General features: G+C 51.8%; 1 protein-coding gene and 1 pseudogene across 2 annotated transcripts; one reads left to right on the top strand and one right to left on the bottom strand.

Moving 5' to 3' along the window:
• Window positions 1-1,312: 1,312 nt before the first annotated feature.
• LOC309600101 (olfactory receptor 2AP1-like) lies at window positions 1,313-2,275 on the bottom strand (annotated as a pseudogene). Its single transcript has one exon. The product of its transcript is annotated as an olfactory receptor 2AP1-like (transcript).
• Window positions 2,276-7,248: 4,973 nt separating this feature from the next.
• Window positions 7,249-14,354, top strand: LOC309600042 (von Willebrand factor A domain-containing protein 5A-like; the record flags this gene model as incomplete). Its single annotated transcript, XM_082332072.1, has 17 exons — window positions 7,249-7,297; window positions 7,666-7,913; window positions 7,992-8,241; window positions 8,590-8,732; window positions 8,891-9,005; window positions 9,409-9,536; window positions 9,809-9,897; window positions 10,337-10,481; window positions 10,800-10,879; window positions 11,398-11,509; window positions 11,672-11,836; window positions 11,971-12,074; window positions 12,442-12,623; window positions 12,803-13,009; window positions 13,482-13,705; window positions 13,903-14,029; window positions 14,234-14,354. The coding sequence occupies 17 exons, from the start codon at window positions 7,249-7,251 to the stop codon at window positions 14,311-14,313; spliced, it is 2,448 nt and encodes an 815-aa protein (XP_082188198.1). The 3' UTR covers window positions 14,314-14,354.
• Window positions 14,355-20,615: the final 6,261 nt, after the last annotated feature.

Below are 20,615 nucleotides of genomic sequence, written 5' to 3' on the forward strand. Positions count from 1 at the left end.
GGGGTTTAAATACCAATTCCAAGCACATATTGTGGCAAAGTGGAAATTTTGACGCCTTTGCAAATGTCAGCTTTGAGGAATCAGCAGAGGTCCTGTTACATGGAAAGACTGACTTCCCCAAGGAACTTTATAGAATCCTACGGTCCTATTTTTCAATGCATCATGAAAGAGATGAGGGGAGTTGCCCTGGCGATTCATCCTCCTTAACCATCTAAAGAAAACTGCTGCAGCAAATTTCTTTAAATAGTGATCTTAGAAAGGGCGAGTCAGCCCATCCTGCAACGAACTTCCAAGAAAGGTCAAAGAAATCACGAGTTTGTGTAAATTTCTCTCCACAGATTCTTAAAGACTTCTAGGGTGACAAGCTGTGGCTTGGGCATCTAAACCATAGACATAAAATGTTAGAGGAATGTTAAAATCTCAGGCTAAGTGCTGAAAAGCATTTGTAGTTACTGACATGAAAAGGTATGGGTGTCTTTGGGAGGGAAAAGGTTTAAGACAGTTCTGTTCCTTCAGCCATCTTTGCATCCCAAGGTATTCACGAAGAACTGACTCCATGGTTGCGGTTCACCTGCATCTCTGTAGAACTCGTGTTTACATTTGCCATCAGTGTTGAGTCTAGAAGAGAAAACTTAGGAAGTGAGTTCACATAATGGCTGAAAACAGCTGAGATGACAATTACAAATGAATATGAATATGAAATGTCTAAAAACATAGAAGTAACTAAGAGTTGATAACATATAAGTAAGAGTTTATAACATATAAGTAATTAAGAGTGTGTCATTTAGTGTTTTTTTAAATACGCAAACTTACAGCTATGCAACCAACTGGGTAGCGTTCACATGCACTGCGACAATTACAGTCCTACTGGTACAGTTACTCTAAAGCAAAGATTAAATTGCTCCCTCTGCAGTAGATCCATTCCTCTGACCTACCTTTAGCTGCCTAAAAAATCTGAAAAACATCTCCTAAAATGTAAATTATTCATCTAAGAATCAACCGCCCTTAACAACTCTCTTAAAGTGAAATGGGACGCTCTTCAGAGGAGTGGGATTGCAATCAGCTGATTTGAGTTAGTATCAGAAAGCTGAACTAGTCACCCAGGCAACTCATACCATTGGTAAAGAGAGATGACCCTTTTCCAGAGAAAAATGTCTCATCCTCACTTGGGCAGTTAAGGTAGGTCAGATTAGCTAATTTGATAGTGAAAAGTCTAGGGTAAGTAGCACAGGCTCTGAGGGCTAAAAATGACATGAGGAGAATCTTCCCTCAAATATCATAAGTTATTTTCTGTCATAGGGGAACAAAATGGTTAACGCTTTCTAACCTTTAGGAAATATTCACATTTCTTGACCACTTTACTCAGAGCGTCCTTCACCTCTCTGTTTCTCAGACTGTAGATGAGGGGGTTGAGCAGTGGAGGCACAACAGTGTAGAAAACTGAGAAGACTTCATTCAGTGCTCTTGGAGTCTTCGTTTTTGGCAGGACATAAACAATTATTAAGCTTCCATAAAGGACTGTAATAACAATGAGGTGGGAAAAGCAAGTGGAAAAAGCCTTTTGCATCCCAGGGGTGGAAGTCATTCTCAGGACAGTGGTGATGATACACATATAGGACACCAGGGTTAGTAAAAAAGGGGGTACTGCACACACTGATGAGAGGATAAACACCAACGTTTCAGTCACGCTGGTGTCAGAGCAGGAGAGTTTTATCACTGGAGTGAAATCACAAAAGAAATGGTCAATAAACTTGGGACCACAGAAGGAATGTTGTGAAATCAGGAAGCAGCTTATGGCCATAACAAGGAAACCATGCATCCAAGACCAAGCTACAAGCTGCAGACAGGATCTGCTATTCATGACAGCTCTGTAGCGAAAGGGTTTGCATACTGCTAAATACCGATCCTAGGACATCGCCGATAAGCGAAAACTTTCAGGGACTGCTAGGGAACCAAAGAAATAAAATTGTGTGATGCAGCTGCCAACAGACATGCTCTTGTCCCCAGTCAGAAAGCTGGACAACATCCTGGGCAGGATGGTAGAGCTGTAGGAGGTCTCCAAGCAGGACAAGTTGCCCAGGAAGAAGTACATGGGTTTGTGGAGGCGTCAATCAGCCACCACCAAAACAAAAATGAGGATGTTGCCAATCACAGTCACAATGTAGATCACCAAGAAAAGGAGGAAGAGAAAAGATTGCATTTCTGGGATATTCCCAAATTCCAGGAGCAGAAATGTTGTGATGACTGTTTTATTTCTACAGCCCCCGTTTGCCATGGATCAAGCCAAGAGGAAATGCACCACAGCCTGGAATAAAGCATCAAGAACTACACTTAATTATTGATCCATCATCACCGAGTAGTTACAGAAGAAAGATGGTATTGTTAACATTGTATGGTGGTATTGTTTATTTTCTTTTTGAGCAGTTCTTGAACGTTCTCTGGATAATAATTTATGAGAGACATTATTGTATATTTTTAATTTTGTCTTATGCAAATTTTTTAACAAAATCGTTTCCTTGAGTTTGGAAAGCATCGCACAAACTGCGGCAGGATGTTTTGATGACCTAGACTATACCAGACCAATACAACCAGTGGAAAGCCGTAATATGCATTTTCTAAGAACTGGACACGTTGATGAGCATTTGTGTATACTGAACTTGATAAAAACCTGAAATATCCAGAAAAATATTCAGGAAAATGTTGAAAGGTACGGCTTATCTCACTTGGCAATATCTTTTGAAACCTGCAGGGTCAGAAAGTGATATTCCAGCCAACAGAAACAAGCTATGATTCAGAAACCTTCAGTCAAAAGAAGAAAGGAAAAGAGAGGAATTCTTTGAGTGACCATTTCATCACCCAACATGACAAATACCATGCCTAGGAAATATAACAGATACTGAAGGAAATCATGAGAAGAAATGTACTTTTTATTTTAATGCACTGATAGTTATTAAAACTATCAATTTCTCTTCTTTCTCTCTGTCTCTTTTATCCTCTCCTTTTTTTCCTTTGTTTTTTTTAGGGGTTGGCAGTTTTTTGTTCATTATTTTTAAGGCATTTGTCTTCTGAAGCAACCGCTATGTGTACTGAGGTCCTGCTTCCCAGGAAGGGGCTGGACATCGTCTGCTGATGGGAAGTAGAGAATAAATCTTTTTTTTTTTTTTTCCTTCCTCTGCTTCTGCATGTAACCTTTCCTCTTTCTTTATTAAACTGCCTTTATCTCGACCCATGAGTTTTCCATCTTATTTTCTCCCCCTGTCCCACTGAGGAGGGGGAGTGATAGAGCGGCTTGGTGGGCACCTGGCCACCAGCCAAGGTCAACCCAACATAGATGTCTACATTTTGAATATATATATATATATATGTATTTTAGACATTGCCAACAGAATTTTACCTCTTAGAACAGACTGAAACAGACCAGAGCCTTAAAACTCAGATCAATCATGTTTAAACTTTAGTTAATTATTAAACTCCATGCGTGCCCTTACATCAGGTATAGTTCTGTGCATTGTTACTGAACACAGAAAAACTAAGAATGGTCATGGACAGAATAAAATTATAAAAAGAACCTTTTTGAAAGAATGTGGAAAGTTGGACTTCTTAAAGAAAATGAGCCTGCTCCAGTTCAGCTGGCTAAGTTCAGCAGTTTAGATGGCTGAGTCCAAGCTCAGCTCCTTTGCTGATAAGAGTCGTGGCAAAGAAAGCAAGAAGCAAGGGCCTGTCCCCCAGTAACCTGACTTGCTGGATGACCACTGTCTCTGGACCCAGTCCTGACTCTGACTTACTCCTCACCATCCTGGATTCTTGTTGGTGAGATCACTGCTCCTGCCCACCTTACTGCTGCATTTGGCTCCCAACTCACCTTCCCTTGTGGAGCAGCTGGCCTTTGCTGCTCCCTGACAGGGCCCTCCACATTCAAATCTGCTGGACCCAGGCAGGCTCAAGAAACCAGTGGAAATGTAGTACCCCAACTGCTTCCATGGATTTGTACCCAGGGCCACAGTCTCTCCACAGCTCAGTTCCCTCCTTTCTGAGCAGTGCTGTCTACCAGGGATGAATTCACAAATGAAAGCATAGGGTGAACCCTGGAGAACTTCAGAGCATGTATATGTGTGAGAGGTGGGGCAGTAGCTACAATAATCCCCTCGGCAGCAGCACACAGCTGCCCTCCAGCCCTGTGGCAACTCCTTGTACCACTGTCACCAGTCAGATTGCTCACCTGGCTGCTTCCTATTCTGCATGCAGCAGACTCTGCTGTCCTGTCTGGACAGAAAATATGTGAGCATCGGAGCAGACTACCTCTATGCCACACTAAGACCAGGTATTATTTCTTTGCCCTTCAAAAGAGGCCCAGACTTGAGGGGGATGACATCCTCCAGAGATGCTCAGAAGAGAGATACTGGAGCTCCAGCACCCCAAAACCATTCACAGCCACCAAGTGGCCTCCATCAAGAGTCAGTGAGAGCCTTCAGGTATGCATCCCAGCTGGACAGAAGTTTTGGGAAGGTGAAGCTAGGTCAAGGGGTCAGCAGTTCAGTATTTGTGGCACTTTTTGACCAAGCGTGCCACTTACTCATCGCCTGTGGTGAGGAAGGGAAGACTGGAGAGGCAGGAAAATGTTCCCTAGCTACTCAAATGCAGCAGGTAGCATCTACACCTAGGACTAATTTGCCTCCTCAGAAGCATCAAGACTATTGGAGACAACATGGGGTGTTGACCAGTTCTTGAAGGTAGTCATGGGCCACACCTTCCAGCAGCACGTGAATGTCGGTTCACCCGCTTCCTCAAAGAACTTGATCTCTATGGGTGTAATGAGACTGGATGCACTGTGGCAGAATTTGAACAGAGGCAGCTAGAACTGTCTGTGCTGATCGAGGCTGTCACACTGTCCTTGGCGTGGTCTTGTCTGAGAATCACAGCAATCCTGAGAGGCAGATTGAAGGAAGCTGCCCAGGTTTGGTGGCCAAGTGAGAGTTCAGTGAGAGACAGCCAGGGTGTGCTCTGGCAGCAGCACAGCTGAAGTCAGACGCAATTTGGCCCCTTGAGCATCTGGAGACTACCGATGAGATGGGCTGTCTGAACCAGGGGCTGGCTGCCAGGGAGGCACGAGCATGGGGCTGGCTCAGGCGAGGAAGGTGGAGACGGAGCGTCCCAACCCAGCAGATGAGGGGAAACACCCATGCCAAAAGTAGGTATGTAAGTTTGAGCTTGTCTGCCAACTCTCCCCATTCCTCAGCTGGCCAGTATGTTGGGTTTGCTTCTTTGCAATCCACTACCCAATTAACAGTCTGGCACTAATCAGTGTATGGACCCAAGCCCAGCCTCCAACTCTGCAGCCAGTGCTGCAGGCCTGGCAGGGGGACAGGTTCCCGGAGGGACGAGTGCCACCTCCTCAGGCACACAGAAGGCGCTGTCCTGGTTGCAGGGGGCCCTTGGCAGCTGCTGCCCATTGCATCAGATGCGAGGACAGAGCGGAAGGGCTGGGCGGCGGGGGGAGATTTGGCAGACCCTCTTTGGCCAGGAGCAGCCCTGCTGAGGGGTTTGCAGCCCCTTCCTTGGCTGTGCCCGGAGCATCCTGCGGCGGCGAGGGACGCTGCTCCCCGCCCCGGACGCCCGCCCCGGCCGGGCGCGGCGGGGCAGGGTGCGCAGACGCTCCCGTGGCTGCAGCAGCTCGCGCGGGGCCGTGTCCCGCAGCGCAGTTCGCAGACGCTCCCGCCCACTCGCCGCTTCGGCTTCCAGGGCCGGGTTCCAGGAGGGGGGGCCAGGGACCCCGGGCAGATCCCCTCCACCGGGGGTGTCCCCTCGCCCCTTCCCATCCCACAGCCTCCCAGCCACCCGGCATCCAGGATCCCCGCTGTCCCCACAGCCCCCGGGGAGCCAGGCGCCGGGGTGCTCGGGAGGAGGTTTGCAGCCACCCCAGTGGGGGGTGGGGGGTGTCTCCGCCCCCCTGGCCCTGCCTTCCCGTCAGTCTGTCCGTCCGCCTGCCCCTCCGCCTCCTTCTCCGTCGCAGCCGTCCCTCTGCTTACGTAGCCCTGCATCTTCCCGTCTGCCCGAACACCTCTTGCTCTGTCTCTCCATCCCTCCCCCTTCTGTCCCTGTATCTCGTCCGTCTGCCCCTTACTCTCTCTCCCCCTCCCCTTCTATCTCTCCGTCGATCTGACTCTCAGTCCATCCCTGCTGACTCTGGCCTTGATTCTGGTGAGTGTCTGCTTGTTTGTGCTTTGCTTTGTTATTCCGTCCTTACGCTCTGTTCATTGTCCCTGTTCCCTGGGCAGAGCTTGCCCCTATTCAATCCATCCCTCTGCCCATCCCTCACCCCTACTCCCCTGAGGACTTACACCCTATTTGCTCTGTCTGTCCACCCCTGATGGGGGGGGTGGGGATTTTTATGGTGCTCCCCACCCTGTCACCTCAGAGCGGGACCTGGGGAAATTGAGGCAAATGTGTCTGAACCAGAGAGATCTATGTGGATGGGTTTGGAGTGGAGGGCCCTCCCTTGCACCTGCCACTTGGCCACAAGACAGACAGATATCACGTGAACTACACCCTCCCCCCAGGGCCTTTCTGGGATTTGCTCTGCAATCATGGAATACCTGACCCTCACCTCATTTCTCTCTCCATCATGTTTCCCCTTATTATCTGGACTTTCAACCGGCCCTTGCAGGTGGCTTCTCTCGTGCAGCTACATTCACACAAGACTCTTTGTGACGGGTACCTGCTCATCTCTTCTAAAATGGACCCCTCCACCTGTTCATCCACCCCTTTCAACAAAAATTCTAATGTCTCTCCGCCTCCCCACCTATGCATCCATCTGTCCCAAAATGGACCTCGTCTGCCAATCTATCCATCCGCCCATGGGTGGATAGCCATGTATTGTTCATCCCAATACAGTCCCATCCGTCCATCCATCCATCCATCCATCCACCCATCCATCCACTCTTGCTTTCACACCTTCTTCCCTCCATCTTCCCCTTGCTATCCCTCAGTTCTCTTTAAGATTCTCCCCTGGTGGGGGTGGGGTGCAGACCTCCGCAATGCAGAGATACTCCCGGTGACGTCCCAGTGCTCATGAACAGGTATTTCTGAAGCCCTGGGTTTGCTCTGGCTGAACCTGGTGCGCTGGGACTTCCAGCTATGTGTGTAGGACTGGGGAAATGGCAAGGAATCTTCACCAAATAGGGGCTGCCTGGTGGTTTCTGTGGATCTCTCCTCTTACAGGAGACTCTTCTTGTCTGCAGGTCTCCAGAAATGTGGCGTCAGAGCTTTGGACTTCTAGAAAAATCCTACGCCCATGACGGTGAGCTGGGGACAGACAGCGGAGGGACATTTGGGGGACGGGGGATGCTCCCAAAGGGGGACAAAGAAAGCAGAAGGATAGGCAGCCACAGGGGGAAATATCTGGACTGGATCTTCCCAGAGTGAAACAAGGATGGGAATGGTCAAGAGCTCTACAGGAACCGGATGGGGACCAGAGGTATGGGGAAAAAGGGAAGCTGGGGCAGTGAGGGACAGATGCTGTTCTATGGTAGGCTCACACTAGACCCTCAGTAACGGTCACCTAGTCTTGGTTTCCAGGGTGGGAACAACCACGTACTTGAAGTAGCCCCAGCCACCTCCTTGTGTCGTTCATGTGTGCTGATGGACAGGTTGCATCTCTCCCAACAGCAGCAGGATCCTTTTTCCTGGGGAAGTGGCTCTACGAGTCCCTGGGCTCAGTGCCTCTCTGTAGTGCTGTGGTGGATGTTGCTATCCAGGATTACGTGGCTGACGTGGCCTCTGAACTCATCTACCAGAACAAGAGCCAGATCTCCAAAGAAGTCCTCTTTGCCTTCCCCCTGGGCCCCCACATGGCCATCTACTCCTTCCAGGTCCGCAGTGAGGATGCCAAGGTCCAGGCCATGCTGCGGGATGAGGTACCAGCATCCAGGGACAAATGGGCAAACCACCACAGGAGCATGGGGTGAGCAGCCCATGGCCTGCATGGTGATCAGCTTTCTGTCCCTCCCTTTCCCACCCAGGTCCAGCAGTCTCATGAGGCTATAGGAGGCTGGGAGAATCTGGAATACCTTCAGAATGAGTCTAGGTATGCAGGCGAGGTGTTTGCCTGCTTCCTGGGCACCCTGTCCCCCGGCAGGGAGGTGGTCGTGACCTTGCGCTATGTCCAAGAGCTGCCACGGACGCCAGATGGAGCAGCCCAGTTTGTGCTGCCACCCACGCTGCATCCCTACACAAAACACTATGGTGAGTGACCCCACAAGGAACCTGCCCTCCCAGTCACACACCCCACAGAAGGGTCACAGACTCCCCATGTACTTTACGAACAGGCACGATGCAACTTCCCTTGGCACCCACAGGGACACATTTTTCCCCCATGCAGCCCCTGGACAGATCCACATATTCTCCCTTGTGCCCCATGAGGGGATCCACACTTCCCACACACATTTCCCATAAACAGACTCATGGACCGCTCCATACACCTTATTGACAACCCCCAATTCTCTCCATATGTCCTATATATGGATGCCAAATCCTGCCCCACCCCCGCAAGGAGAGCCTTTGCCCTCCCCAGTGCTGTGTTTCTCCTTGCAGCCTGGAATTGTCTCACTAGCAGGCTGCACTACAGCCTGCTCCTCACCGCTAGCCTGCAGTCACCCCGTGGAGTGGCCAATGTCCAGGCCAACTTTGCCCTCACCCCTTTGATCTACACTGCCCAGGACCGCAGCACTGCACAGGTACGCCCTCCTGAGTGCCAGGATCCTGGGGGGAGTTGAGGGGGGAGGGGTGTCATCACTGAGAAAAAGGGAATGTACTGGGATCAGCGCCTGTGCTCCTGGCCAAATGCTGGGTCTGGTCCCCTCCTCCTGTGTACGACCAGGCACCCCTTCTCCAGGTCTCACTGGATGGCAGCCCCCCAAGTCATGATGATTTGGAGCTGCTGGTGTATTTTGGAGACCCCACTGAAGTCAGTGCTGTGGTGGAGAAGGGGGACCCTGGGGCCCCTCCAGGTACGTGCAGCTGGGGACGGAACATGGGGGCACCTCTGGGTTGCAGGAGGCATTGGCTGTGGGGGCACTCTGGGGATTCTGTGGGGTGAGGTATCATTGGACACTGGGATGGGAGTGGGAGGCATTCAGATGGGATAGTTTGGGTCCTGGGGCTCCAGGGTGGGCTGCTGGGGACACTGTGGTGAGGTATCAGACATAGCAGCATGCACACGGGAAGTTCTATGCCAGGGCTCACTGGGTAGCTGTATTGGAGGCTGGGTTGGAATACATGGGACACTGGGCTGTGCACCTGGTGGAGAGTACTGTGGGGTTTTGAGGTACCAGTGTGGGGCATCAGGGGCCCTGGGATGGTAGAAGCTGAAAGCACAACGAGAGCCTTAATCCCACCCCATACCTCCTCCAGGCTCCCTGCTTGGTGACCGCATGGTGTTGGTGACGCTGGCACCCAGCATCCCTGCGGCAGTGCCTGGGCAGCACCAGTCTGGAGAGTTCATCTTCCTCCTGGACACCACTTTCCTTGAGCATGCACAGGTACCCCCGCAGAGCAGGGACCAGGATGCAGTGGAGGAGCAGGCTGATGGGGAGAGGGCCAGGGCAGGCATTTACAGAGGGACAGAGACGTGAAGGGGGATTGGTGGGGCCTGAAATGGTCCTGAAATATCTCAGGTGCCCAGCGGAGTTCAGGGCACTGGCTTGGGTCATCCAGGGGAGTCCAGGGGCTGTAGGAGGACCAGACTATGGGCAAAGGCATCTGTACCCCCTCCAAGTGCCTCCCAAGACTTGCGTGCTGTGTCTTTCCACAGGACTCCCTGCCCTTCCTTCTCAAAAGCCTGCCCCTGGGCTGCTACTTCAACATCTACTGCTACGGAGAAACCTCTGTGGGCATCTACCCGTGAGCAAACATGGGGCAGGCTGGGTGCTATGGGGCTGGATTAGGTGCTGGTGGGTAGGGCTGGATACTGTGGGGCATGGCTGGGTGCTGTGGGGCTGGAATGGGCGCTACGGGGCAGGCTTAGATGCTGGAGGGCAGGTGTGCATGCTCTGAAATTGGCTGGTTCGTAGGGGGCAAGGCTGAGTGCTGGAGGGCTCGACTGGTTACTGTAGGGCAGAGCTGGATTCTGCGGGTGGGATCTTTGTGGCATTATGGGACAGCACCTCTTGGGGTTCTGTTTAGCAATGTCTTGCAGGAGCTATGAAGCCAGGTCTCTTCAAGAACTACTATGGGGCAAGGACTTGCACAGGGCACAGCTGTGGGAAGTGCTATGGGGCAGGCTCTCAGGGAGCACTAAGCACAGAGCAATGTGCTCTCCAACATGCTGTGCTCCCTGCAGGCAAAGTGTTGAATATACTCAGGACAACCTGAGCGAGGCCATGCGGCGCATCCCCTCCACCGGCTCCAGTTTGGATGACACCAATCTGCTGGGAACCCTCCGCTCAATCTACAATACCCCTCGCCCCCACGGGCATACGCGCCAGGTCTGGGTGCAGGGGCATGGAGGGGTGGAGGGACAGGTGTCTCAGGAGGAGAGAGAGGACACAGGAGTGTGGGTGGAAGGAGCCACCCAAAGTACATGATGGTCACAAGGGAACAAGAAGAATACCGTGGGGTGTGGGGGAAGGGAGAAGTGAGTCTATGTCTTTGGGGGTTCCTGACCCTGAGTGGATCTCTCTCCCTCGGGTAGTCTCTCTACAAGGGCTCGCTCTCCTGGGCCCCTCTCTCCATTTCAGGGGCCTGCTCTCCCGGTTTTGGGGTGCCTGTGCAGGGCCCCGCCACTCATGTCCCCTGTCTCCCAGCTTTTCATCTTCATGGCCAGGCTACCCCCGGACGAGGAAGTCATTGCAGCTGAGGTCAGCCGTCACCGCAACAGCCACCGGTAATTGGGACGCTCTGCCCCCAGTCCTCCATTCACCCTTTGGTTGTCCAGCCCTTTCCATCCCTGCTGACGACCCCTGCTCACCAGTGCCTGTCCCAATCCTTGGGCCCCTCCAGTGTCCCAAAGACCCTTCCCACCTTGCACAGCTCTCCTGTGCCAAGTCTCCATGTGGGAGTCTTTGCTTACTACTCCCACAACCACAGCACCCTTCACAGAGTGAGCAGGGAGACTGAGGCACAGGGCTTGTACACCCTGATGTGCCCCCAAGCTGTGCCCCAGCCCCACTAGACTGACCCCAGCTCTGCCCCAAGTCCCAGCACTCCTCTGCCAGCTCCCTGTCTAACCCCACCTCCAACCCCAGTCCCTCACTCCCTGCTCTTCCTCCTGCCCCCTTGTTCTGCAGCCCAGCTTTGTTTCCCCCAGCTTTAACTCCAGCCTGTGCTCTCCAGCTCTACCCCAACATCCTTGTACCCACCTCTGGCTCTCATTTCTGACACCTTTCTCTACTTCCCCCATAGGTGTTTCTCCTTCTGCTTCTCTCGGGACAGTGTTACGCTGGCTACGGCCCTGGCCAGGGAGACAGGGGGTGAAGCTACCTGCGTCTCCTCTGACAACAGTGTGACAGTTGTGGTAGGAACCCAGGAGCCCTGGCAGGTTCCCCTCTATTCCACAGACACACTGGCTTCCAAGTACCCCAGCACCTGGACACAGTAGTCGAGACCCCGACACTGGGGGCCGTGGGCTGAACCCTGGTGGAGCTGCAAACCGTGGTGTCCTGCCCTCTGTCCCCAGGTGTTGAAGTGCCTGAAGGAGGCCCTCAAGCCAGCAGCTGAGGGAGTCTCTCTGAGCTGGACCCTGCCCCGTGGCCTGGAGGTTGAGGTGCTGGGGGACACCCCTCAGTCCATCTTTCGGGATGAACACAGCCTCGTCTATGCCCAGATCCATGGACAGGCACAGGTGAGAGCTGGGACTAGAGTCACCCCCACTTACCTCCCAGTAACGACCAGTAATCTTTCAGTAACTTCCCAATATCCCCCAGTAACCATCTTGTGCCCCCAGTAACCTCCAGTAGCTTTCCCATGTGTTCCCAGGATACGACGGTGGCCAAGGGGGTCATGACCTTGCAGTACAGCCTGGATGGCCAGGATGTCAGTCACACAATTGAATTCCCGCTGTGCCCGCAGGGAGATGGCCGGTGAGAGCTTGTCCTAAGGGAAGATGCATGCATCCCCCTCATTTCTAACACGGACTCCAGCTGAGAGGGGGCCCAGTTAGCTTATGCATTCTCACCTTCCACACACAATCCCAAACTGGCAGAGAACGCAGGTGCCCAAGCATGCCCTCCTTCCCTGCTTTGACCCCACCGTGGTAGGACCCAGGAACCTGGGCATCACTTCCCTCCAGACAGACGAGGACCCAGGCAGCCAGATTTTCCCTCTGTCCACCCTCACCCCTGAAGGGAGAGAACTCAGGTGTCCAGGCTCTCTCTCTCTCTCTCTGTCCACCTTTCCCCAGCATGGGGATGAGCCAGGTGTTCAGGCCTCACCCTGCTCTGTCCCCAGGCTGGCTGTGCATCGTCTGGCCGCGAGACACTTGCTGAAGAGGTTGTTGCTAGAGGCTGTGAGTGGGTCAGGGGAAGAACCAAGGCACCGCGCAGTTGAGATGAGCCTCGCTTCAGGGATCATCTGCCCCTTTACTAGCTATGTGGGGGTTCGCACATCACAGAGGGTCACCTGGTACCGAGGTAAGGAAAGACACCTGAGAGGAAGAGCTGGTGGGGCAGCTCCGTGGGATGTTCTCACTCCACTGGAGCTGGAACCCCAGCCACAGAGCACCCCCAGTCTCATGGGGTAGGCCCCATCACCACCAGGTACTTCTTTCCCATGTGCTTAATTCAGTCCTTTTCCCTGTTTGCCCTCAAAGGGCCCCTGGCACTGTTGCCACCCCGCCAGTCACTCATCCCCTGCCAGATTGTTGAGCTTTGTGGCTCCGGTAGAGTCTCTTCCTGCTTTCCTAAGACCATCTGGGAACCACCTGGCTGGCTGACAGCAGCGTGCGAGTCATGGCTTGCCCTCCGTCGACTCACCCGTGGCATTGCTGCCCTGCCCCAGCGGGGGGCTTGCTCAAAAGGTAGGGGGTAATCTAATGTCTTACAGGAGGGTTATGCTGCCATGTCTTGCCCATGGCATGGAAACCAATGAATTTTGCCTTTAACCCTTCCCTTAGTTACCCTTAAACCTGCAAGTCCTTCAGCAAATATGAGACCCAGCTCAGGGGCACCCAGGGAGGGGACAGGGATGGTGCTGGGTCATAAATACACCTTTGGATAAGATGTGTTGGGGGGCTATCAAGAGAGGTCTTGGGACGTGGCTGGGCAGGAATGCCAGGAGAAGAGGCAATGGTCCAAGCTGGGGATGAGTTAGGGGTGTCCAGAAAGGGCTGCGGATGGGAGTGCTTTGGGGACATGCAGGAAGGAGCTTAGACTGCAGGTAGCTGCCTCAAGAAGAGCAGAGATAATGTTCTGGGGCATTGCACAGAGGAGTAGAGAGGGGTCACCTTCCTGTGATTCTCCCAACCCTCCTGTTCACACCTTCTCCCACAGCACGTGAACCACCACGACCATTTATTTCTTCTCTCAAGCATGTGGATCCCATGGCATTTGTTTTGCGCTCTCCAGTTTTTGAGCCTTGGTTCACCAAAGCCTTTACTGGGTGCCAGAAGCTGGTGGCACTGCAGAATCTAGACGGCTCCTGGGCCCTCAGCTCAGGACTGGCCTCTGTGCTGGAAATCGATGAGGCTGAACTCAAGGGAAAGCTGCCTGGTGAGGTAAGGGGAGAACCTCCTATGGTGGCGGCGTGTCATCCTGGGGCAGTGGGAACCCCTTGGCTCACGGCAACACTGGCAGCCAGAGAGGAATGAAGGGATCAGAAAGCAGAAGCCACAAAGGAAGGGGTGGGAAGCAGTGATGGGGCAGGGAGGATGCTCAGCACTGCCTGCTGGTTTGAGACATTGTTCTCCTACAGGTCATGGAGCCAAGCATCTGGGCCACAGTGCTGGCTGTGACCTGGCTGCACAGAAACGACAAGTGTTACCAAGACCTCTGTGAGTTGCTGGAGGCCAAGGCTGTGACCTGGCTGTGCAGCCAAGCTGGTGAGTCTTGAAGGTCCTTTTCCTGCTGATCCCCACAGCACAGCCTCCTCCCTTCTCTCTCCAGTGGGACCTACCTCACCCCTTCTCAGGAGCACAATTTCCTGGGGGCAGCTGAAGGAGTCCTGTGTCCCCTTTCTCCTTTCCATCTGTGGACTCTCCCTCCTGCCTGACTCCCCTAGTGCCCCTGTCTCTCCCTGATTGCAGTGTCCCAGCTGGACAAGTGCCTGGAGGCAGCCAACACCCTCCTTGCGAGCAGCGTGAACCCAAGTGTCTTCAGGCTCTGAGCTCAACACGTGCCTTGTGCTACAGACCGGCAGCACCTGCAGAGCTAAAACGGGCCAGAAAGTGTAGCCTGAAGTCACCCGCCGTGCTGGGATACCACTGTTGCGACCAGCTGGGGTGAGATGAATTCTCACTGCTTATGTCTTATACTTGTTGGGCTGAAGCTGTATCATGCTGAACTCCTCAAGAAAAAACATCCAGTTCAGAGCCTCCGGCATGTTTGGTTTGGGTGGAGGTGGGAGTGGGAAGGAAGCATCACATTCCCCAGTGGTTGCCCTTCCTGAATTTGACTTTGGCAAAATGGGCTACTGGCCTCCACAAAGATGGCGCTTAGGGACATGGTTTAGTGGTGCACTTGGCAGTGGTAGGTTAATGGTTTGACTCAATGATCTTAAGGGTCTTTTCCAACCTAAATGGTTCCATGATTCTGTGGTTTCTGTCTTGACAAGAGAGTGCTGTGCACACTAGAAAAGTTGAGTGTTTAGAGGTGTCAACCGCAGGCACAATAGCAGTGGCTCCCAATGAAGGACTCCTGCTGCACCCCACCTCCTGAGCTCTTCGCTTTACCCCAAAAGTCCAGGCTGTGTCAGGAACTCCCATACCTGCATTGCCATGTAAAACAATCCTTTTGGAAGTAAAACTCTCACCTACATCAGACACAGCCCATCATAAGGTCCGGGAGAACTCATGTGGGGCAAGCTTGATTTGAAAACTATCAGCATGTTGGAGGTGGAACTGCAGGAGCTTTTGATTAGCAAAACAGTGATACTCCCTCCTGCCCCAGGGCGCTGACTTCGTGAGTCTCATTCCATGTTGGCAAAGTTTGTGATTCATTTTCCAATAAACAATGAATCTTCTGTAAGCCAAAAGGTGTGATGCAGCCTTTATTTCAGTTGCGTCTATGATCCTTCCTTCCAGGGGCCATCTACGAGTCACCAGGAGGGACACGAAAGGGTGTCACTTTTGGTCTTTGGGCTGCTGCCATTGGTCTTGGAAGAGCACCGGCCTGTTTGAGGTTAGCAAGACAAGAGCTGAGGACTTGCCAGGCTTTTTCTAGGCTACTTTTGGCTTGAACTTATTTCCGCTTGATCTTAGTGGGAGCAGCTGTAGCAACCCTTTGCCCAGCAGATAGATGACTGATGTCTAACTTATCCTAGCTGTAAGAGAAAAGTTGTCAGGTGATTCATGTCCAACTTGGTTTTAGCTTTAACTTTTTAACTCCATTGGAGCATGTGACTGTGAAATGCTGTTCTCCCTTTAAGCCTCACCTCTGCTGTCTGGAGCAGATGCGGTGCAAATGTCTGTATGCACTGGCAACTCACTCCTGCCCTGGAGCTCAGTGGGGAGACAGAGGAGTCACCTTCCCCAGAGATGCAAATGGGATGGGGCTGAGAGGAAGGTGCCCTCCCACACCCCTTGGGGTATGGAAGGAGGAAAGAAGGGCATTGGGACCTCACGTTTTGGAGAGGTGAATCATGACTGGGAGGAAATCCTGGTAGCTCAGCTTACTTCAGCCACCAACAAATGCATTGTTGATCCAGGGACAGGTTTTGGCTTCTTCCCTCCAAAAGACTCCCAAGGGTGACTCATCTGATCGCACTTTGCTGGTCTCCATGGCCTGGAGGGAATACCAGACTCTGCTTCTTTCTCCCCGTTGACCATTGGCAGAGGCTGAAAAGGCAACCTCAGTCACCCACAGCTGCCTAATTCTGAAGGAGTCAGTCCCATTATAGTCTTCTGCAGGATGTGAACTGAATGTCCTTCCTGGAGCCTCACCGGGATCTGCTGCATCACTTTGGAAAAGCCTGTGCTTGTTGCCCGACCTCAGTTTCTCTTTTTCTCACAGCAGGCTGAAATGCTTTGGAGGTCTGGGGAGGGACAGCCATTGCCTGAGGTGCTGAAACAGTCTGCACCAGCTCAGAGCTTTCATCCACCACAGGGATACACTTTATGCAGTGCTCCCTCCCTGAAATCCCTAGGGAGACACCCTCCAGGACACTGATTATTTCCATAACACTAGGAAATGGCATTCAGGTGCTTCAGGCCCAGAACCCCGTCTATGGAAGGAAGAGTGAAAGAGCTGAAATTTCTGTTGGCCTTCCTGTGAGACCAGGGTTTTCAGAAGGAAGCGGTCTGGGGCAGAACAGGTGACACCCAAACCTGAGCCTTCGTTCCCAAGCACCATCACAGGAAAGGTCCTCGCGCTCTTCATTCACAGTGTTCAGTGGGGGAAACTCTCCTAATTGCACTTGTCATCAGCATCTCCAGACACAGTCCATCCCAGCCTGGGAGAAAGGTGTATTAAGAGTTTCGGTGCATCACCCTTTTTGAGCAGCCTATTCATCCCAGGATTTCTATGGGCCACCTAGGTGCTTTCCTTCACCATCTCCATCTCCCTGTAAAGACTCGAAAGCCATGGGGACAAAATCAGCAGGGACATCATTGTGCTTATCCGCAATGCTGGGAAAACCCTAGGATGTAGTCTGGGCAGAGGGCTCTGTTCCTTGAGCATGGACTTTCCCTGAGCACGCACTCAGGCTCGTAATGGGTATTTACCACAAGCATGCACTAGATGATGCTCCTTCCCCCCTTCACCCTCTGTTCACTCAGTCTGGCAACACTGAGCAGAGAGCCCCAAAACCACAGCGGAAAGCTCAGAGGTGCTCAATACCCGCAGTACCAATTCTTCTACTGACAGGAGAAAGGGCATCTGATACGGTATGACATCAGTTGTGTGTCTTCCTCGGTTACTGGGGAGGAAAGTGTAAAGCTGTGTTAGCCAGTGAGGAAAGAAACGGTGACTCTAAGAAGCATACGTGTAGAGATCTGTAATACCTTACACAGACTGTGGCATGTGGTTATGATAAACACAGCAATAGCAGGTGCATTTATGTTTAAATGTGCCAGTATGTGACTACAAGATAGCTGTGATACGATTAACTCTGACAGTTGACAGTGGATACTTATCAAAAACTCAGCCACACAGCCATGGTCACTATTAGCAGTATAGTGTTATAGTTACGCAGGTACTTTCAGGCGCCTTAGGACAAGCACTCTCAGATCCCTGAGAGCTACCAACCTGCTGAGGTCCACAAGACCTGTGTACCGGCCCTTAGAGTCCATGCTCAGGGCACGGGGGTTTCAAGATCATCCCACCCAACATGTTCAGGTGGCCTGGAGAAGACCTTTGCTTCCCATTCTGCCCTAGGAGGTGCTAGTTCGCTACAATCCCAGTAAGAAAAGCACCTGAACCCTGTCAACTATCATTTAAAATGCTATTTATTCAAGCTGACTCTATAAAGAAAGAGAGGATAATATAGAAAATGTCATGTCCCTTCAGATGCTGGGAACGCCAAGCCATAAAGCATCAGCTGGGTCTCCAACCAGGGTGCAGCACACCGCACGTGGATCCCGTGCGTGGAAGGGTCGCTCGAGCTAGTGGAGGATTTTCTTAAAGGAAAACAACTGTATTCATCATTTCTACTGTCAAACAGAAAGGACGCTCACATGTTCACATGAGAACTTCTTTGCTGCACTTTTAGACGTAGGCCAGGACAGCAGGTGCCGTAATCGCCAGCACCAAGCACACCGTGCCTGCAGGCTCTTCCGTTCCAAAGAGCTGCTGAGATTGTCCTGCAGCCGGGACATTTGTGCGGCACAGCCCAGCCTGACAGCCACATTCTGCATGCAGGATGGCACGGCATGGGCGCCGCATGGGCATGGCATGGCACGGCACAGCACAGCCCAGTCCAGCACGACGCAGGCCTGAGCCTCCTCTGGTTAACTGCTATGTGGACCACTAACTCCTCGACATGCAATGGTCTTCGGTCAGGATCGCTACACCTCCACAGCAGTTCATTAGATGGTGGGGTCTTCACTGATGATTTTCCTGCTAATCTCACCCCACGACCTTGGAACTGTCCTTTTATCCCCTCTAATTTCAACGACCCGTGGCTTTCTGTACTTCCTCAGTTTCTCCAGGCAGGTTGTTGTTTATTGTCCCTGTTAAGTCAGTTCTGTTTTCCTGAAGAGTCAGCTCTGAGACTGGCCCAGAGCCAATTGACCACTTCGCCCTTGTTGTGCAGCTGTCCTATCAGTGATGTTACTCTAGTATCCATCCTATGATGGAATAATTAGCTAGATACGTGCATGCAGCAGTTCAGCAAGCAACGTTAGCTTCTGTCTCACCATACACAAAGCTAAGTGTATTTGTGCTGCATGGAGAAAGGGGAATGGGAAAAACAGATGTCACCGAGAAACTTTCTCCTGCTGGGATTCAGGAAAGCACTTGATTGATTCCAGGTGCCTCTCTTCCTCCTCTCTCTCGTTGTTTGTGCAGAGGCTGTGCTTGGGAACATCTTCACGGTTGTGCTGGTGGCGACACACCAGCATCTCCGCAGCCCAATGTATTTCCTTCCGTTGAATTTGTCCAGCTTGGAGATCTGCTATACTTCCATCAACGTGCCCAGGCTGCTGGCCAACTTCCTGACTGGGGACAGGACCATCTCTGCTCAGGACTGTATGGCTCAGCTCTATTCCTTTCGATCTCTTGCAGTCTCTGAGTGTTACCTGCTGGCCACCATGTCCTACAGTCAGTACCTGGCCATATGTCACCCCATGCTCTACACAAGCATGATGAACTGGAAGGTGTTTTTGCGGCTGGCAGCTGGCCCTCGGCTTGAGGGAATGACTAGTTCCACAATCATCACATACTTCTCAAGCCAGTTGAAGTTTTGTGGCCCCAGGCCAATCGACCACTTCTGTGACTTGATCTCTTTGCTGGAGCTCTCCTGTAGTGACACCAGGCTACTGTAATGTCCATCCCAGATGTAGTCTTGCCATTTTTGTTCACTCTGGCATCCTATGTCTGCATTACAGCTGCCATCCTGAGGATCCTGTCGAGCATGGGGAGGCAGAAGGCCTCCTCCACCATGTGTGAGAAGCGAAAGACTTCTCATACATCACTGTGGTCAGCATTTCCTACGGGACACTTCTGCCTATTTGCTGCCTGGGACGCCTCCACTGAGAAACCTGAACCAAATCTTCTCCTTTTTCTACACCATCCTCACACCCCCGGTCAACCCACTGTAAGCCTGAGGAACAGAGAGGTCAAGCAAGCCTCGAGAAAAGCTATCAGGAAAGCTGTGGCCTGCACTGAGAGTGCACGCTAGCTGTGCACCACTGGCTACAAAACACGCCTATTTCTCCTCAAAACCGTAGGGATGATGTGGAGGGAATATATTATGTACCAGGCACAGCTCTGGAGGTGTCTGGCTTTCAGAACACTTTTAGAAAGGTGGCAGCAGGGGAGAGGGAAGAATGCCTTTCAGAAACGTGAGTCTTCACTAAAAGGTAGTGGAAGAAAATGTCTTTGCCTTATTCCTTTGAGGGAAAGAGAACATTCTTGCATGTGGGAACTGTATACCAAGAACTACAGTCTTCCTCCATAAGAGACCAAGAAAGACCACCCAGAAAGCTACTGGGGGTAATCAGGCATGTGCATCTTGAAAACCAGCAGCTTCAGCAATCTGGCAGTGCTGCTTGTACAGACTACTGCTCCACGTGTGTGCTCTGAATTGCAGGTTTGGGGATTGTGCTAGCTGTGGTGGGGCTAGTCATGAAAAATGAGCTGGACATGAGAACAAGGAGGTAGAAAAGGAAAAGGATACTTGGGAAAGACTTTGCCCTCCCCCAAGTAGAAGTTCACAGATCAGTTGCTAAAACTTCTTCACCTCATCTGTTCTTTTTGTTTTGTTTTGTTCTGTTGTTCGGGGCGGGGGGGAGGGAGGGGGTTTGGTTTGGTTTGGTTTGGTTTGGTTTGGTTTGGTTTGGTTTGGTTTTTTTTACAGTCATTAAGCTTTACTGTTCTTGTTTGCTTAGCATTTGCAAAACAACCACATCTATTTGCAAATTTGTGTCTTCTGAGTGTTTAAGGTCTTTCTTTGAAAACCAGCCTATTCAGCTAAGGAAAGGTATGTGCTTGTGTGACTGCCCGGAGTCAGAACCTGCAAGGAGCTCTGGCTGCAAGGAGATATCTCGGGAGCTCTGGCTTTTTAGTATGAGCAAGGTCTGATTCATTGACGGAAGGCTTATGGACAGTGGTGAACAGCATGTTTCTCAGGTGTCCAGCAAAGTGATGCGTAACACTTTCTTCTGGCCTCAGGTATATTCAGTTGCAAATAAGATGTGCTGATATTATCATTCATGCTCACTGTGATCCTCCTTTTAAGACTTTCAGGGCAGAACCTTTCTCAATTATCCACCACGATGCATGCAGGTGATTCCCAGGAGGCTGTCAATCCCA

This window comes from Platalea leucorodia (genome assembly GCF_965183815.1).
Source record: "Platalea leucorodia genome assembly, chromosome: 22".
Taxonomy (NCBI): domain Eukaryota; kingdom Metazoa; phylum Chordata; class Aves; order Pelecaniformes; family Threskiornithidae; genus Platalea; species Platalea leucorodia.